A 17,344-nucleotide genomic window follows, 5' to 3' on the forward strand; every position below is an offset into this window, starting at 1 on the left:
GATGTTAAGGTCATATGTTTCTTTGGCCAACGGCTAACGAGCGTGGTGTCGTGTGGCCAGCACAATGACCAACCGCCATTTCTTTCCCCAACTTAAGTCAGATACCCAAAAGAGTTGATTGGACTCAGGGGGCGTTCTACAAATATAAAACGTTAAATAAGGTTGTAGTAGAAATGTCCTGAATGTAAATCACTTGGTCTCGTGTGCCATTCCATTCAATGTGTAAGAAATCACCACGGCCCGTCTCTTACTTCCTGGGTTTAAAAGCTAAGGGCGACAATCACACTCGGTTTCCTCACCTCTACTTGAAGCAGCATTTCTTCACAATTGGCTTTTAAATTTGAAAAAAAAACAACAGAAATAAGAGATGCTCCAGCAGTCTTCACTGGGTTATTATTACTCGTTTAGTGATCAAGTCTTACCACTGAGTGAGGTCTAGCCCAGGAAGTTTTTTTATATTTGCAAAACGTAGGCAAAGATAATGATTTACTGAGACGTATAAAGAGTTCTGTTCCTTGTATTGAACGTTCAATATCAATAATAGTTTAAAATTAGATTCTTTTATTGCGAAATAATACAAATACAAATTTACGATAAAGAAATTATTTCAGATCGTGTGGATTCTTTGTTGTAAAATTGGACAGCTTTATTCTTCCTGTAAAAAAAAAAACAGCCATTAAAAAATAAGAAAAAACAAACTTTATTTTTTCAGCTATAAAATGATTTTGTCTAATTCTCTTCTAGTTTAATGTATTGGCTAGTATGTATTGGGCAGTTGTTTGAGACAAACATCTATAAAAAAGCTAACAAGATATCCTCGAAATAAAGAATCACCCTTTGTGTCAGGATTTTGTGATTTTACCATCACAAAAGAGATACAAGACACCGATAGCAAAGACAAACAGACAGAAACACTCTTTTGTTGCTCTGGCGATCCAATCATTAAATAAGAACAATCTGATATAAAGTTTGTCACATGTAAATTATGAGTGAGTCTGATTTGAATGTACACTTTGGTTTCTTATAGTTATAATGTTTTTTGTTTGGTGTAATGCACAAATTGTAAGACAGATTTCCATACGGACAAAAAAGATTATTATTATTATTATTATTTTTATTGTCATTATTATCAAAAGGACCGACAAACTGCACAAATACAATAGCAGCTAGTACCACATGGAGCCAATATAAATAACAGTAATGCGGGGTAAAGTGGGACAACAAATTGTGCTAATAATCTAACACACAATCACACTAGTTAGCTGGGGAATCATTGACACATCTTCTACAAGGGTAGGTTACCCACACCATGTCTCTTTCTAATAACAGCTTATAGAGCATAGTAAATATATAGGGATGTAATAATGTCTCCAAAGGTCCTTCCATGATAAATGACCTACCTTCACATATCCTGGATGTGATACGGTCTCGGACTTTGCTGAGGTCACCAAGTTTCTCCACCAGGAAGACATCTTTGCTATTACTCTCAGCAATGACAGGTTCCTGCCACAGTGGCTTGCCCACGGCGACCACTAGAACAGCGACGCCCTGGTCCTGTAGTCTCTTGGCTGAGTTTCTAGCTGTTATATATAGATAAAGTAGAATGTAAGGAGTATGTATGTGCTGTGATGCGAGTTATTTTAAATATGGGCTCGTTATAATTGTGCTTTTGTTCCCCTGGCAATCAAATCATATAAATAGAAACCATCTGATATTAACTTTTCGCTTGTAAATTATGTGTGAGTCTGGTGGTGTGAATGTATATTTTGGTTTTCTATAATTATAATGTTTTGTTTGGTGTAATGCAAAAATTGTAAGACCTTATGGATAATAAACATTATTATTATTATTATTATATTCTTGGAGTTCTATTCTCAACCAGTAAAGACAAATCTAATAGTAATACGATCGTTTATTTACACAAGTATAAGTTTACAACCAATGTCTCCATAGTCTACACCACCTCTTACTTCGGACTCGACCTACTGTTCTTCCAATCCTAGCTCCTACAGGCTACTTGTCAACAAACACACCCACGTGACTCACAGTCCAGTCAACCAACGGGACAGGTACACTATATATAATTACGTCAGCGCACACAGGGGCACTTCTCTTGACCGTGTGTGTTACGTGCGCATCTTAGTGTGAATGTGAAATGGTGCGATTGCGTGTTGAAAGTAGGAAGAAGAACCGAAATGGAGGACTATGAACAAGAAAGTGTTTTCAGTGTTAATAAAGATTAAAGTATTTATAAACTGTGATTTGTCGTTTACATGACTAAAGAGTCTCATCCAATATGAAAACGTAACAAGTGGCGCCCAACGCAAAAGGTAAAACCCACGTATCCCTCTATACACAGGGGATCTCCTGTCAGCAGACAGTAGAGATAGTAAAGTCTAGATCTAGAGAAAGGAGAACATTCGATTCGATATTATTAGTAATCGACTATGGCGGACAAAGCTGAGATAGCAGCGTTGAAGGAAGAGGGAAGGTTGTTGGAGCTTGAAGGGGCAGAACTAAGAAAATACGTACAATAAAGGTTGATGGAGAGGGAGAGATTAGCGATGGAAAGAGACAAAGAAAAGGAGAGATTAGATAAGGAGGACAAAAGAGAAAGGGAAAAAGAAAAGGAGAGATTAGCGATGGAAAGAGACAAAGAAAAGGAGAGATTAGATAAGGAGGACAAAAGAGAAAGAGAAAAGGATAAGGAGATAGTAGCAATTGAAAGGGAAAAGAAAAATGAATTGGTCGCCATTGAAAGAGAAAGATTAGCATTTGAAAAAGAGACAGCAGACAAAAAGTTAAAAACAGACCAAGGAAAAGAGAATGATAAAAGAAAGAGTGAATCTACAGGGAATAAACTGGCAAAATATAAAGGTTTGATTTTCAACGAAGACAAAATAGACATAGACATTTTTTTGAAGAAGTTCGAAATAGAAATGAGAGAACTGGAGTACCCTGAAGACAAATGGACATTCTTATTGTCGAGATCATTTACAGCGGAGGTGCCTTCAAAAATATGTATGAACCAGAGTAACTACAGCATTGTGAAAGAACAACTACTTCGAACTTTCGGGAAAACAGAAGCTTTCTATCGCCAACAGTTTGTTAATTGTGAGATAGAACCAGAGGATGACCCGCAGACCTTCTTGGACAAAATGAGCAGCCATTTCGATAACTGGATAGAAACCGCTGAGGTAGAAAAAACCTTTGACAGTCTAAAGACATTTCTCATGCTGGACAAAGTGATGTACGAGTGTCAGGAGGAATTAAAAATATTTCTGTTGGAGAGGAAACCGAAATCCATAGAAGACATAGTAAGACTGATAAGGGCTTATAAAGTGGCACATCCCGAGAAGAAATTATCTAGAGGCAGTGATATGGAAGAAATAGTTGCATTTAACAGAACGTGTGAGACACAGAATAACTCTCACAGAACAAGGGAGACACATGATAGACAGTATAGAAGTGGTACATATGAAAGACAAAATGATAGCCGCAACGGAAGATATCAAGGAAACAGACAGGAAAGAAAGGACTGGGAGAAAGGTAGAATAGAGCAAGGCTTATCAATGTCATCTGATACTGGAACATTGGAGCTTTTTCAGACATTCGTAGGGAACAAGGCAGCCAAGACCATCAGGGATACTGGGAGCACTATTATTGGAGTGAATAAGAATTTAGTGGAAGACCATGAATATACAGGCGAATCTAGGAAGTGTGTTATGTTTAATGGGAATATAGTACAATTACCGATTGCTAAAGTTAGTATAGACACACCGTATGTTAAGGGGACAGTGGAAGCTTGTGTTGTAGATCAGGGTGAGATAGATTTAATTATTGGGAATATCCATGGGGTGAAAATATGTTCAGTAAGGGAGATTGAGAATTGGAAGATTATGGGATAAAGTCTACGCGAGGTAGAAATGGGGATGTGGAAGAAGACATAGGATCTCATACATCAGATGACATGGGTAGCAGAGAGCACGAGAAGAAAGAATTAACAGATAAGGTAGAAAGCAATGCAATAGGAATGGGTCCAAATCAAAGTAAAGTAAGGCAATCAGTGGTACAGGGAAAGCGATTTAAACCCACATATAGACGTACAAGTCCATACATCTTATGCTTTAATTGTGGGAGAAGGGGGCATATTAGAAGACAGTGTCAACAATTAATTAGAATTAAGGATTCAAGGTACAATAGTGAAGAGGCGTATACGAGAAAAGAGAGGGATATTAGCAGCCTAGAAAACACAACAGCTAGATCATTAGGTAGTAGGATCACAATGGGACATCATTGCAAAGGAGGGAAGCGGAAAGGATGGCATGTCAATAATGTTAGAATTATATAGATATGATTAGAAAAGGTGGGAATGATGGACATTAATTATTGTTCTATTCTACAATGAATAAATATATGTGTAATGAATTGAATATTGTTGTTACAATATGCATGGAGCAAGATAGACTTTGTTTGTTAACTATTTGATTGCGACTGGAATGATGGTGTTTTGTACAGGCATACGATTATGAGTGGGGAGTTGTATTAATAGAAATATGATTACTTATAGATATATGTTAACAGAAGTGGTTTCAATTGCTCATAATAACAGTTATTATTGTGATGAATATAATTGTTATTCCATGTTGGAATTGTATTGGTATTAATATGACATTGTGTTTGATTTTGTGTAATTATTACATTATGGTTTTATATGTTACCGATTTGTTTTAACTTGGAATAGTCTGATAATATATTCAGTGATTTGTATTTTGGACGTTCGATGTGCATCGAACTTGTTAAACAGGGGGGTTGTTACGTGCGCATCTTAGTGTGAATGTGAAATGGTGCGATTGCGTGTTGAAAGGAGAGAAGAACCGAAATGGAGGACTATGAACAAGAAAGTGTTTTCAGTGTTAATAAAGATTAAAGTATTTATAAATTGTGATTTGTCGTGTACATGTCTAAAGAGTCTCATCCAATATGAAAACGTAACAGTGTGTCACTGTTGGTCACCCATGGCATACAATAACTGTGTCAATACAGTGTGCATGTATTTATGTCCCAAAAAGAAATCAAAACCGAAAAGAAATCAGAACCGTTCGATCAATCTTAATAAAAATTAACACAAGTGTTCATTAGATTCATAGCGAAGACCGTAGTGCATGTTTTAGTCTTGAAGACCGTAGTGCATGTTTTAGCTATGAAGACCGTAGTGCATGTTTTAGCCTTGAAGACCGTAGTGCATGTTTAAGCTATGAAAACCGTAGTGCATGTTTTAGCCTTGAAGACCGTAGTGCATGTTTTAGCCTTGAAGACCGTAGTGCTTGTTTTAGCTATGAAGACCGTAGTGCATGTTTTAGCCTTGAAGACCGTAGTGCATGTTTAAGCTATGAAGACCGTAGTGCATGTTTTAGCTATGAAGACCGTAGTGCATGTTTTAACTATGAAGACCGTAGTGCATGTTTAAGCTATGAAGACCGTAGTGCATGTTTTAGCCTTGAAGACCGTAGTGCATGTTTTAGCCTTGAAGACCGTAGTGCTTGTTTTAGCTATGAAGACCGTAGTGCATGTTTTAGCTTTCAAGACCGTAGTGCATGTTTTAACTATGAAGACCGTAGTGCATGTTTAAGCTATGAAGACCGTAGTGCATGTTTTAGCTATCAAGACCGTAGTGCATGTTTTAGCTATGAAGACCGTAGTGCATGTTTTAGCTATGAAGACCGTAGTGCATGTTTTAACTATGAAGACCGTAGTGCATGTTTGGGCTATGAAGACCGTAGTGCATGTTTTAGCCTTGAAGACCGTAGTGCATGTTTTAGCTATGAAGACCGTAGTGCATGTTTGAGCTATGAAGACCGTAGTGCATGTTTGAGCTATGAAGACCGTAGTGCATGTTTTAGCTATGAAGACTGTAGTGCATGTTTTAGCTATGAAGACCGTAGTGCATGTTTTAACTATGAAGACCGTAGTGCATGTTTAAGCTATGAAGACCGTAGTGCATGTTTTAGCCTTGAAGACCGTAGTGCATGTTTTAGCTATGAAGACCGTAGTGCATGTTTGAGCTATGAAGACCGTAGTGCATGTTTGAGCTATGAAGACCGTAGTGCATGTTTTAGCTATGAAGACCGTAGTGCATGTTTTAGCTATGAAGACCGTAGTGCATGGTTTAACTATGAAGACCGTAGTGCATGTTTTATGTCCCTCCAACAACCGGAGGGCCCAAACACTAAAAATAAAATTAAAACCCCTAAATGTATCTCTATTAGAGTACAAAACTATTATTAACCCGTTTTCACAGTATTTTATTTAAGAAATCAATAGGTCGGCTAAAATGTAGGCGAAATACACTCTAGATCAATGATACGCAAACTAAGGGTCGCGGGTCATATCCGGCTAGAATATATATATATATCATACAAAAGTATATTGTTCACTTATTTGTGGCTTCTTTTTCAGGCCCAGCAGCGAGAAGTGAATTTACGCAAAGTGAACCTCTTTACTTATTTTAGTAGTTTTTACTGTGTGATACAATATATAAACCATTATACAGCCCCGCTGGTAAAGGAAAAGAGAAGGGAATAGTACTAGCTACCCTACACTGTTAACAAAAACAAAACATTACCTGTAGAATCACCACTCACTTACTGTAATCTGGAATATCAGAAGCTTTGGCCATTATCAGAACTGCGATTTTCCCAGCATTATAGCGTCCTCCCAAATCAGGCCTGAACATGTCCGCTATAAGGTCAAGGCCATGGTAAGGTTTAGCTTCATCTGACCCGTTGAATGACGTCAAACCTAGTATAGCCTAGAAAATTAAAAAAAGAAATATGTAAAGGTCATATGTTGATATGGTCAAGGTTAACGAGGGTGTCTTGTGGTCAACACACAATCAACTTTTACCTTACCCAACATGTTAGGTACCATTCAGTTTTGGTTGGACTCACAGGGAGACCGAAATCCAGAAATCTAAAAATCCTACTGCGAAATTCGATCTAAGACCCCTCGGTTCAGAAGTCTAACGTTTTACCCCTCAGCCACTGTAAACTACATCGCTCACATAAATAATAATAATTCTAAGTACTGTATTACATCAATCATGATTTTGTGAATTCAAACAACACAGAAAAAAAAAAAGCCGGAAATTAATGCACATAATGACAAAGGCCTGCCGGAGGACGTAACCCCTAAAATAAAATATCCCCCTTTTGATGGACAATTGGTAGCTTTATTCTCGGAGGACTCCAGCTTCCGTGGCTTCATTGTGGCGCCTCCGTTGAAACGTCCCTTCGACGAATCGAATAGGTGAACACGGCCTTCGATGAGCTCGTTACCAAGGTATGTTCTAGCGCATGGGTTCTCAACCTGTGGGTCGCGACCCCCTTGGGGGTCGATTGAAGATTTGCCGTAAATATGTGTGTGTGGGGGGTCGTGGAAGAGTTGGGGATTGTAAAAAGGGGTCGCCGAGCATAAAAGGTTGAGAACCGCTGATCTAGCGCATATAATTGCTTTTGGTGACGATGTAGGAAAGGCTTACTGATAAAGTCAGATCCGTCACATCGTCGTCCTGTGATGGGCCTCCCACGATATTTGACGGTACGTTATAGGCATATGGATCGTCCCATCGCGGGCTCGGCCTACGGCCTTCATCTAAGAGGAGAGACTTATAACGTTAGCTCAAGCCGTGTCTCATGAAAACAGATGTGATTAAATGATCCTCTAGTTGACTGGGGCCTCCAGACAAAGAAGTCAGCCAAGTGCCAATCTCTCATCCTGGCCACGGAATTATAGTCTTTATCTTCTTATCTTATATAATACAGACGTTACTTCAAAAAAAGAAGATGATTACGTCATACGCGTCATGCATTCAATCATGCATATTAACCAATGTCTTAAATTCTGCCAAGTCACTGGTTTTCCCGGCTAGCTCAGGCAACCCATTCCATGCTCTAATAGCACTAGGGAAGAAGGAGTATTTGTACAAATTTGTCCTAGCATATGGGACGAGGAATGTGCCTTTATCTTTGTGTCTTTCAGAGTATTTTATTTAATTTTGTTTTTGTATTTGAAGATTATGGTTCAGTATTTTATGTATAATTGCTACTTTACTTTTGAGTCTTCTGTCCTGAAGGCTGTCTAAATTTAGTGATTTAACTAAAGGTCTTACTCTAATCAAATGTGAATATTCGTTTGTTAAGAATCTCACTGCTCTATTTTGTGTCTGTTCCAGTTTCTTAATGTTTTCTTGAGTTCAGGGGTCACCAACAGAGAATGCATATTCTATTCTTGGCCAAACAAAGGTTAAATAACATTTTAGTTTTATCTTCTTATTTGATTTATAGAAATTTCTTCTAATGAACCCTAATGCTCTGTTTGATTTTTTGATAGTTTCATCAATATGGGGAATTCCCGGATAAAAGTATCATCACAGGGAGGAATCTCGATTCTTAAAGACACTTTAGTCTGGAGGCTCCTTATAACTTCTTAGTCTGCGCGAGAGTTAATTAACAACTACCTACTTTCCTGAGCTGGGCATGATCTGTTATCTGAATAAGATCCAGCTGTTTCTGGGTCGTGTTGCTGTAGACAACGGCTGCAATCTGGGCGTAGTCCACCCCTAGTTTAAACGTGTCCGTGAGGTCAGCGCTGAAGCGTAAAATCGTGTTGAGCTTCTTGTTGTCCTTGCGCCCACTGTCCGAGGAGTCTATTATAAGCACAATATCAGCGAATGCATCACAGCCTATGTAATGATAAGGAAAGTGATAAGACGTCGTTATGAGCTGCTTGTAAACTGAACTATAATTAATTGATTTATTGAAAGATGTCATACCAAATAAAATACATGTTTAAGTTACTTTTAATGTACTTACAGTTAAATTAATTTGATTGTACTCTCACTTGAATATAGATGAGATTTATTTTAAAAATCGCGGGATACACATTTGAGACTAAAAGAACATATAACTGACGAGGACTACGGACAGGAAACCTTAATAGATTTTAAGAATACAACGGTTATGTATGCCCTCGAAGACTAATCTTATAAGTGTAGCTAAGGGTCGAAACATTAAATATTTCTATGGTACTCATAATGATTATATGAACATTTATATAAGATTGTGTTGGGTTAATAATTAACAATTAAAAACGTTTCTTCTAGTCCAAAGATTGAGGAGAGGATCCGTACTTCTTTTTTTTTTTTTTTTAATGGTTATAAAATCCACGCTGTGGTCCTCATGTCTCTGTCACATTAGAATGCTGATATCATTGTCTAAAGGGGAGCAATCGATTTCGTTTTGGTCTCATATTTGTAACGCAAGGTCTTTCTAATATCAAAGCTATTTGTCATTTGCTAATGTAATATATTGAATTTAAAATTTGTGAAAGAATACAAAAAATATGAATACAAAGAGAGACAGAAAACAAAGCCTTACAATACGTATTATTGTGTATATAACCATATATCAGACTGTCTGGTATTAATCAAACATTTATAGGTTTAAATATTGATTTGGTAATGTTTTAGTGGAATAAAAGCAAAGGGTCGAAGCCTCCAATTGATAATGGCGTTGTTTTTTTAAATTTTTACTTATTTCCATAACTAGCAAATCAAATTTATACTATTGCTAACAGTTGGACAGTCTATTGCTAACAGTTGGACAGTCTATTGCTAACAGTTGGACAGTCTATTGCTAACAGTTGAACAGTCTATTGCTAAAAGTTGGACAGTCCATCGCTAACAGTTGGACAGTCTATTGCTAATAGTTGGACAGTCTATTTCTAACAGTTGGACAGTCTATTGCTAACAGTTGAACAGTCTATCACTAATAGTTGGACAGTCTATTGCTCACAGTTGGACAGTCTATTGCTAACAGTTGGACGGTGTTTGATTATAACCTGCTTTTATCTGCATGCTCCAGGTGCAAGAAAAAAAAACAGACTTGATTTGAATGCGACATAAAAAGATTTAAGATGGCTGCCTGACCCTGAGTCCCAAGGTTTCATCATCTCTGCCTCTGCTTGTGGTGCTGTCTGGGTCAAGTCCACTAACCAGCTTCCTCCAGGCGTCTCGGTTCTGAGCGAGTCTCTGCAACTGACGCCCATTTTTTGCTTGGCATCTGCTTCCAAATCTCGGCGCCATGTATCCCTGGCCCTATCTCTCTTACTATTTCATTGAGGGCTCCAGGTTGAGGCTTGTCTTGTGATGTTAGATGTAGGCTTACGAAGTTTGTTTTCTATCCATTTAAATCCACTCTCAATGATATCTACTTCTGTCTTTCCATTGAAATGAAAGTAGACATTTAAACTCCCCCGATTAATAATGAAGCTAAATGAGGTGACGCCAATTATAGACTTATAACAGAGATCAATAATGTCTTACACATAAAATAATAGACTAGACTTTTCAAATAAAAACGACAAAAACAAAAAAAAACGAAATACTTGCCGTCGGTTTGCCACTGCTTCACAGATGTTTCTGGTGTCTCTTACAGATCAATAAGAAAAATAGAATCTTATTAATTATCAATATGTGGTAATTGTTTTAAATTGTTGAAGCAAACAGAAGAATGTTTCAAGTAATTGTATTTGAAGTCTAATAATGTTTTTTGTTTGGTGTAATGCACACATTGTAAGACAAATTTCCATACGGACAATAAAGATTTTTATTATTATATTATATGATTATATAACAGAGGATATGCAACTGTTAATTTCTAATGCTTCAATACAATATGTAAATATTCTTTTTTGTAAGTTTAGTTAATTTTGCTGAATAGCAATGTTTTATTTTCAAAGTTTTTTAAAAAAATGTTTTCAGTTAAAAATTTTCAATTCTACCTTTTTTCTGGACTTAAAGCACTACCTTCAAACCTTACCGCCCAACGTGTCATTGGACAGTTACTTGGAGATCTCCACTGAGACTCTACAGTATAGCATTCTAAGAACGTATAAGATGGATATAATACATAAATACCTAAGCACTCTTATTAGCATACTTGTCAGATTCCAGTCTTTTTTATTCTTATTTGAAAGTGATTTATTTGAAAGTGGCATGTGCATTTTTTTCTCCTCACAGTAGTTAGTGGTAGTGAAAGGCTCATCAAATTGACTTTCAACTTTCTGCAATCGTGTAGAGCAGTGATTCCCAAACTTTCTCCTTATCAGAACGTTTCGCGCATTCTGAGCATTTAGCGGAACACTTTGCCTATTTTTTTTTAGAGAGATTAATTCACGTGGTGGTCTACTAGTTATTTATTCCAGTAGTTTGCGGAACACCTATTCAGGCTTCGCGGAACAGTAGGGTTCAGCGGCACACAGTTTGGGAAACACTGGTGTAGAGCAAAACAAAACAACTAACAAACAAACAAACTGAATCAACACGCCCATATCGAGTTACTTCAGCTGTCTTATTTTTAAACACTCTCAAAGTAATAATCTCAAATGACTTCATTCGTGATCTTCTCCTGTCGACTCGTAGCTCTATGTTAATTGTTCTTCTCACTTTCTCACATTTTAACACAACGTTGGTTACTGCTTACAATTTTGAACCCAACAATAACCAAAACAATGGTAGCGAATGTTTCTATGTTTTTCCCTAAGTGCTGCTTTTTCCAGTCTTTCTTTTTCCTTTATATATATTTAATGTCATTACATTGGAGAATTGGACTCAGGACTCCATACAAGTAATCAGTATCGTAAAAGTCAGTCACTGTTTGTACACATTATTAACAGAATAAAACGTCTTAAAGGTGTTTCAAATGAACAAACAATTGTACAAAGTAGTGACATACTTCTAGTTCTGATGTAAATATTGTCATAAACTTATAGCTACCTTCCAATGAGCTGTCTACCAAAAGCATCAATGCCAAGATCGCTAAAGTACAAATAGTCATCCTGTTAAAATAGAACTAATGTAAGTTATAGAATAGAACTAATGTAAGTTATAGAATAGAACTAATGTAAGTTATAGAATAGAACTAACGTAAGTTATAGAATAGAACTAATGTAAGTTATACAATAGAACTAATGTAAGTCGCACAATAGAACTAATGTAAGTTATACAATAGAACTCATGTACGTTATAGAATAGAACTAATGTAAGTTATAGAATAGAACTAATGTAAGTTATACAATAGAACTAATGTAAGTTATAGAATAGAACTAATGTAAGTTATAGAATAGAACTAATGTAAGTTATACAATAGAACTAATGTAAGTTATACAATAGAACTAATGTAAGTTATACAATAGAACTAATGTAAGTTATACAATAGAACTAATGTAAGTTATACAATAGAACTAATGTAAGTTATAGAATAGAACTAATGTAAGTTATAGAATAGAACTAATGTAAGTTATAGAATAGAACTAATGTAAGTTATAGAATAGAACTAATGTAAGTTATACAATAGAACTAATGTAAGTCGCACAATATAGCGAATAAAACAATAAAATGTAATAGTGTAAGTCTTAGAAGTTAAACTATTTAGAGTATACCTTTCATCAAGACTTTAATGGGTTTAAAGTAGTCTTCATGTCCTATAAACATTGAGTGTGTTATTTTAGTGTGTAGTGAATTACAACTTGCTGTTACGTTCGCAGTATAAACAAAGCGTGAATCTAATTAACTTAATCGGGATAACTATTGATTATCTCTTCTTGTAGCTACAGATCTAAATCGACAAAAAACTAGATGAAAACCAATTAACGTGTTATATTGATATTAGTTTGAACGTGTGTGGCTTACTGGCACAGCATGCTTGACTAACTAATTGGGAGGGGGGAGGGCTAAGTTCAAATCGACCAGGAGGATTTAATTGATATTTGACTCGAATTGTTTGCTTAGCGCCCAAAGCCAGCATGGAAACCTTGTAAAAAAAAGATCTGTTCCACCAAGTCCACGATAGTTACAGCTTGAAAGACACATTTTTAATAAAACTATGTTAAATTTGTGTGTGTGTGGGGGGTTCATTTGAGACCCTCAAAATCTTCCGTACTGATTCAGACAAGTGATAGGATCATAGCGTATTGAGAATGCTAAAAGCATGAAATGGACCTCATTCACCAATCGTAAACAAACAACATTTAGCCACGTGATAATGTTGATAAAACAATGAAAAAACGTATCACTTGACAGCCTTAATGGATTAAATAGTTTGTCTTGAAAGGATAAAGAATCACGTGGCTAAATGTTGTTTGTTTACGTTTGGTGAATGAGGTCCATTGTGCTAAACAAAAACAGTTGGTGAAAAAATTATTAATCGCACATACAAATTAAATTCATTTTGGTTTCAAAGGAAGCTGACTCGCGTTTTATTAAAAGTTCTGCATTAAGAATCTAATACGCCTGCATCAGTTTAGCTGTACTAGCTGTCTGGAGCTATAACCCAAAGAAACACGTGCTTGTGATAGGCTAGTTTAAAAACAATGTTATTTTCATTACTTATAAACGCAGGACTCTAATAACAGTGTCTGACCTCTCTACAATGTAAAGCGTAAGCCCTATACTTACATGGGCTGTATTAGTGATCCTTCGCTTTCAATGTGAGACTGACGATACCAACGTTGAATAGACCCATTAAATTGAATCAATTATTGATTTTAATAAACTTTAATTTATGTTACATAAAAAGAGCATGCATTCTTCTTTAATTATATACCTAATATAACATTTATCAATTACATAAAAAAAAGAGTTATGAAAGTTTAATTATTACAGAGTAATGAAAAACAAGTCAGCCTATTGAATAACTCCACTGGAACGTAGAAAATAATTACGGACAGAAAGAGTTAATAAACAAAAAAAGTCAATCGCATAGTTGCTCCACATTATGTAGATATAGCTCCTCTTTCGTGATCAAAGATGAGCACATTTCTCATTTCTTTTGGACTCGAAGATGGCTATAAAGTCCAATAGTAAGTTCCCCTAGCGGTCTAGAGTGCAGATGATGTAAAGGTCATCTGTTTATGTGACTTACAAGGGTGTCATGTGGCAAGCACAACGACCAACCGCCTTTACTTTTCCCCAACTAATGTCAGGTACCCATTAGAGCTTGGTGAACTCAGAGGCGTCCAAAGATCCCGAAATTAAAAATCCAAGTCTTCACCGAGATTCGAAACTGGGATCTTCGGTTCGGAAGTCAAGCGCGATACTGCTCAGCCACCGCGCCTAAAGTCCAATCATCGCCTTAAAAATGAGGCTTCATACGTGGCAAGGCTAAATTTTGTCAGTTACAGATAGGACTGCATCTTCTCTCAGCTTTTTGTTGGTTCGGCGCTCTTTCACGCTGGCCACTCTTCTTGCTTCGTATCTCGTGACTCCAACACTCACAGCTTCACGCCGTGAGGCGCAATCGAGAGCTAGTGGTTCCAAGCCGTAAATGTCAGTATCCATGGGCGTAGCCAGGGGGGGGTTCTTGGGGTTCAAACCCCCCCCCCCCGAAATGAAATCCCCCCCCCTGCGGAATAAAGTGACTGATTTTTGCTTTCATTTTATTTATTTTAGGTGAGATTTTAATACTAAATCATCACTTACCACAGCACAGCCGAGGCAGTTTTGAGTTAAAAACCCTCTACCAGGGGGTTTTGAGTTTAAATCCCCCTACCTGGGGGTTTTGAGATTTTAAAAACCCCTATCAGGGGGTTTTGAGTTACAAATCCCTCTACCAGGGGGCTTTGAGTTTAAAACCCCCTACAGGGGGTTTTGAATTTTAAACCCCCTACCAGAGGTTTTTGCAGTTAAATCCCCCTCTTCTATAAAACAAAACACAAAAAAATGCAAACAACAATCCCCAAATTCCAACAGCACAGTTGAGGAAGATTTTGATTTTAAAACCCCATCCAAAATTTACGATAATCCCATCTTCAATATAAAAAAAGCTAATTACACACTCAAAATTCTATGAGCGTAGCCAAAGGGGTTTTGAGTTTAACCCCCCTCCCCCTTCCAGTTGGGGTTTGAAGCTAAAAAGTACCTCTTCAATATAAAAAAAAAAGCAAATTACACACTATAAAATCTATGAGCGTAGCCAAAGGGGTTTTGAGTTTAAATCCCCCTCCTCCAGATGGCTTTTTCTTTAAAGTTTAAAACCCCTACAGATGGTTTTCAGTTTAAAATTCCCCTACAGAGCGTTTAGAGTTGAAAACCTCTCTCTTCAATATTATTTTAAAGCAAACTACAGTCACCAAATTCTATGATCGTAGCTAAATGGGGTTTTGAATTAAAAACAAAACAAAAAAAAAACAGAGATTTTTTAGTTTAAAACCCCTCATCAGATGATTTCACGAAAAAACTTTCCTTTTCTATATAAAATCTAAGCGAAATACAGGCATGAAATTCCAAGAGCGTAGTCAAGAAAGGTTACAAATTTCTACCAGTGGCTTGGGCTCCATTAATAAAGTGTGAATAGTCTTCTGCCGAAATTGAAAATCATTAAATGTGTCTCAACAAAGATGGCTAAGACAGATTTTAGGAGTCAGTCATAAATCAAAGAAATCATATGCCGAACTGGGAGTCGAATCCTTAGAAGGTTGTGACAGAGCGTCGCACGAGGTTTTGCGGGGCATGTTTTCCGACAAAAGGAATTATGCAAAATAAGAGTTGCGGAAACAGCTTGCCGGAAAATGCGCCGAACGGCACGAGAGGGTCTAAGTCAGTAAGTTTTTTGAAATAATACTTTTTAATAGCAAGATAATGCATTGTAGATACCTCAGAATATGCATTTTGTTGGCTTTCAATGCCAGAAATAGTGCTCGGAGGCGGGGCTTCGCCCCGCGCTGGGGGAGCGCTGCGAACTCCCCCAGACCCCCTTGCTAGCAAGGGCGGGGAGTCTACAATAAACAATAAACGTCTTCCCAATGGGTCAGAATGTAATAAAGATTAATTATGTACACACACACACATATATTTTTTTTTTCGCGGGGGGGGGGGGGGAGGTCCGGGGGGATTTCCCAAAACCCTCCCCGAAAAAAAATCCTGGCTACGCCCATGTCAGTATCACTGTCATTGAAGGAGCTCTTAAGGGCGTCTTTGTAGAGATGTCCACAAAGAGTCATTAAATTATTAAAAATATTCTAATTTAAGCTAAACTATAAAATTCGTTGTTTTTTTTGATATCATAATATTTGTGACGGTTTCCAAGAGACCGTGGGAGATCTCTCACAAAGGCTGCGGTACACACATTTGAGACCTAAAGGAAGTGCCTTATTGGAGACAGGCGCAGAAAATCCTAATCGACGATACTATCGTTGATTTGAACTCATTAAATTAAATTAGTGTTTGATTTTATAAACGTTACTTTGTCTTGTTTTAAAAGAGCACACATTCCCCTTTAAATCTATACCAAATAAAACATTTTCTGATTGCTAAAAAAAAATTAAATTTGAAGCTTAATCATAACAGGGTAATGAAATACTGCTGTGCAAAAAAAAAGGAATCCCGTTTAAACGTAGACAATTATAATGGAAAGAGTTAATTTGTTTTAAATATAAAAAAATAATTTAAATTTGGCTAGAGAACTAGAAAATATTTCTATCGAACAAACTATAAATCTTCGGGTATTTCCACATGTAGACCCTATTGATTCAAAAGTCTAATAAACTAATGTAAATTAATGTTTAAGCACATTTTATGCATCGTCTAAAAATTTTAGATCAAAAAGCATAGCATTGGAATATTATGAAGTCTAGAAGATTTATACTTTTGCTTAACCAGAATTGTTGTTAGCTTAAATTTCGAACAGATGTACATCCATAGATAAGATTCGCCTATTAAACACAAAGTCACTGCTGCGACTAATAAGATCTTTTAATTAAATCTTTTATTTTTAAAGAACATTTGTATGCATGTATTCAGATTCCAAAGGAGCTCTTATCTTAAAGAAATCCCCAAACTGACACCACTGAACCAAAAATAGAATCCCTCTACAGGGGACCACCATTTTTGCTTATAACAGCAACAAAACTGAGTCTGACATATGCAATCGTAATTTATAATTCATAAATGCTAGAAATTTTTATATATTGTTTAAAAAACGTTTCCACATTGCGACTGCTTTTAGATGACTGCACAAAACAACAGACTCAATGATATTTAAAATGCGCATGTGGGTGGAGTCTTATAGAATAAATTGACAGATATAAAACATAAAGTCATTGAAGTGATAGCAACTACATGTTTGTGGGGATATTGCCAAGAATATATTCGCAAAGCATGTTTTTGAATGTTAACAAATGTCCAGGACGCTTTAAAAAGTTACAAGCTTTATTGTTGGATCTGTAGAATATAAACTCGACTGTGTAAAGGATGGTATTTGCAGTTTTTCAAATCAATAGTGCTCCA

At 36.6% G+C, this 17,344-nt stretch overlaps 1 protein-coding gene across 1 annotated transcript; it reads right to left on the minus strand.

The window, feature by feature from the left end:
• Positions 1-544: 544 nt before the first annotated feature.
• Positions 545-13,547, minus strand: LOC106072496 (collagen alpha-5(VI) chain-like). Its single transcript, XM_056004982.1, has 7 exons — positions 13,517-13,547; positions 11,837-11,898; positions 10,451-10,489; positions 8,523-8,743; positions 6,649-6,811; positions 1,401-1,580; positions 545-655 (listed from the first exon to the last, which is right to left on the minus strand). Coding segments are annotated over exons 1-7 (720 nt in total). The 5' UTR covers positions 13,519-13,547; the 3' UTR covers positions 545-602.
• Positions 13,548-17,344: the final 3,797 nt, after the last annotated feature.

This window comes from Biomphalaria glabrata, chromosome 11 (assembly GCF_947242115.1).
Source record: "Biomphalaria glabrata chromosome 11, xgBioGlab47.1, whole genome shotgun sequence".
Taxonomy (NCBI): Eukaryota; Metazoa; Mollusca; class Gastropoda; family Planorbidae; genus Biomphalaria; species Biomphalaria glabrata.

Excerpts from the sequence above, each read along its gene's own strand:
- LOC106072496 (XM_056004982.1), bottom strand. Across the intron at positions 10,490-11,836 it reads GGTAGACAGCTCATTGGAAG|AGACACCAGAAACATCTGTG; the intron begins GTAGCTATAAGT and ends TTGATCTGTAAG. Across the intron at positions 656-1,400 it reads CACATCCAGGATATGTGAAG|GAAGAATAAAGCTGTCCAAT; the intron begins GTAGGTCATTTA and ends TTTTTTTTACAG.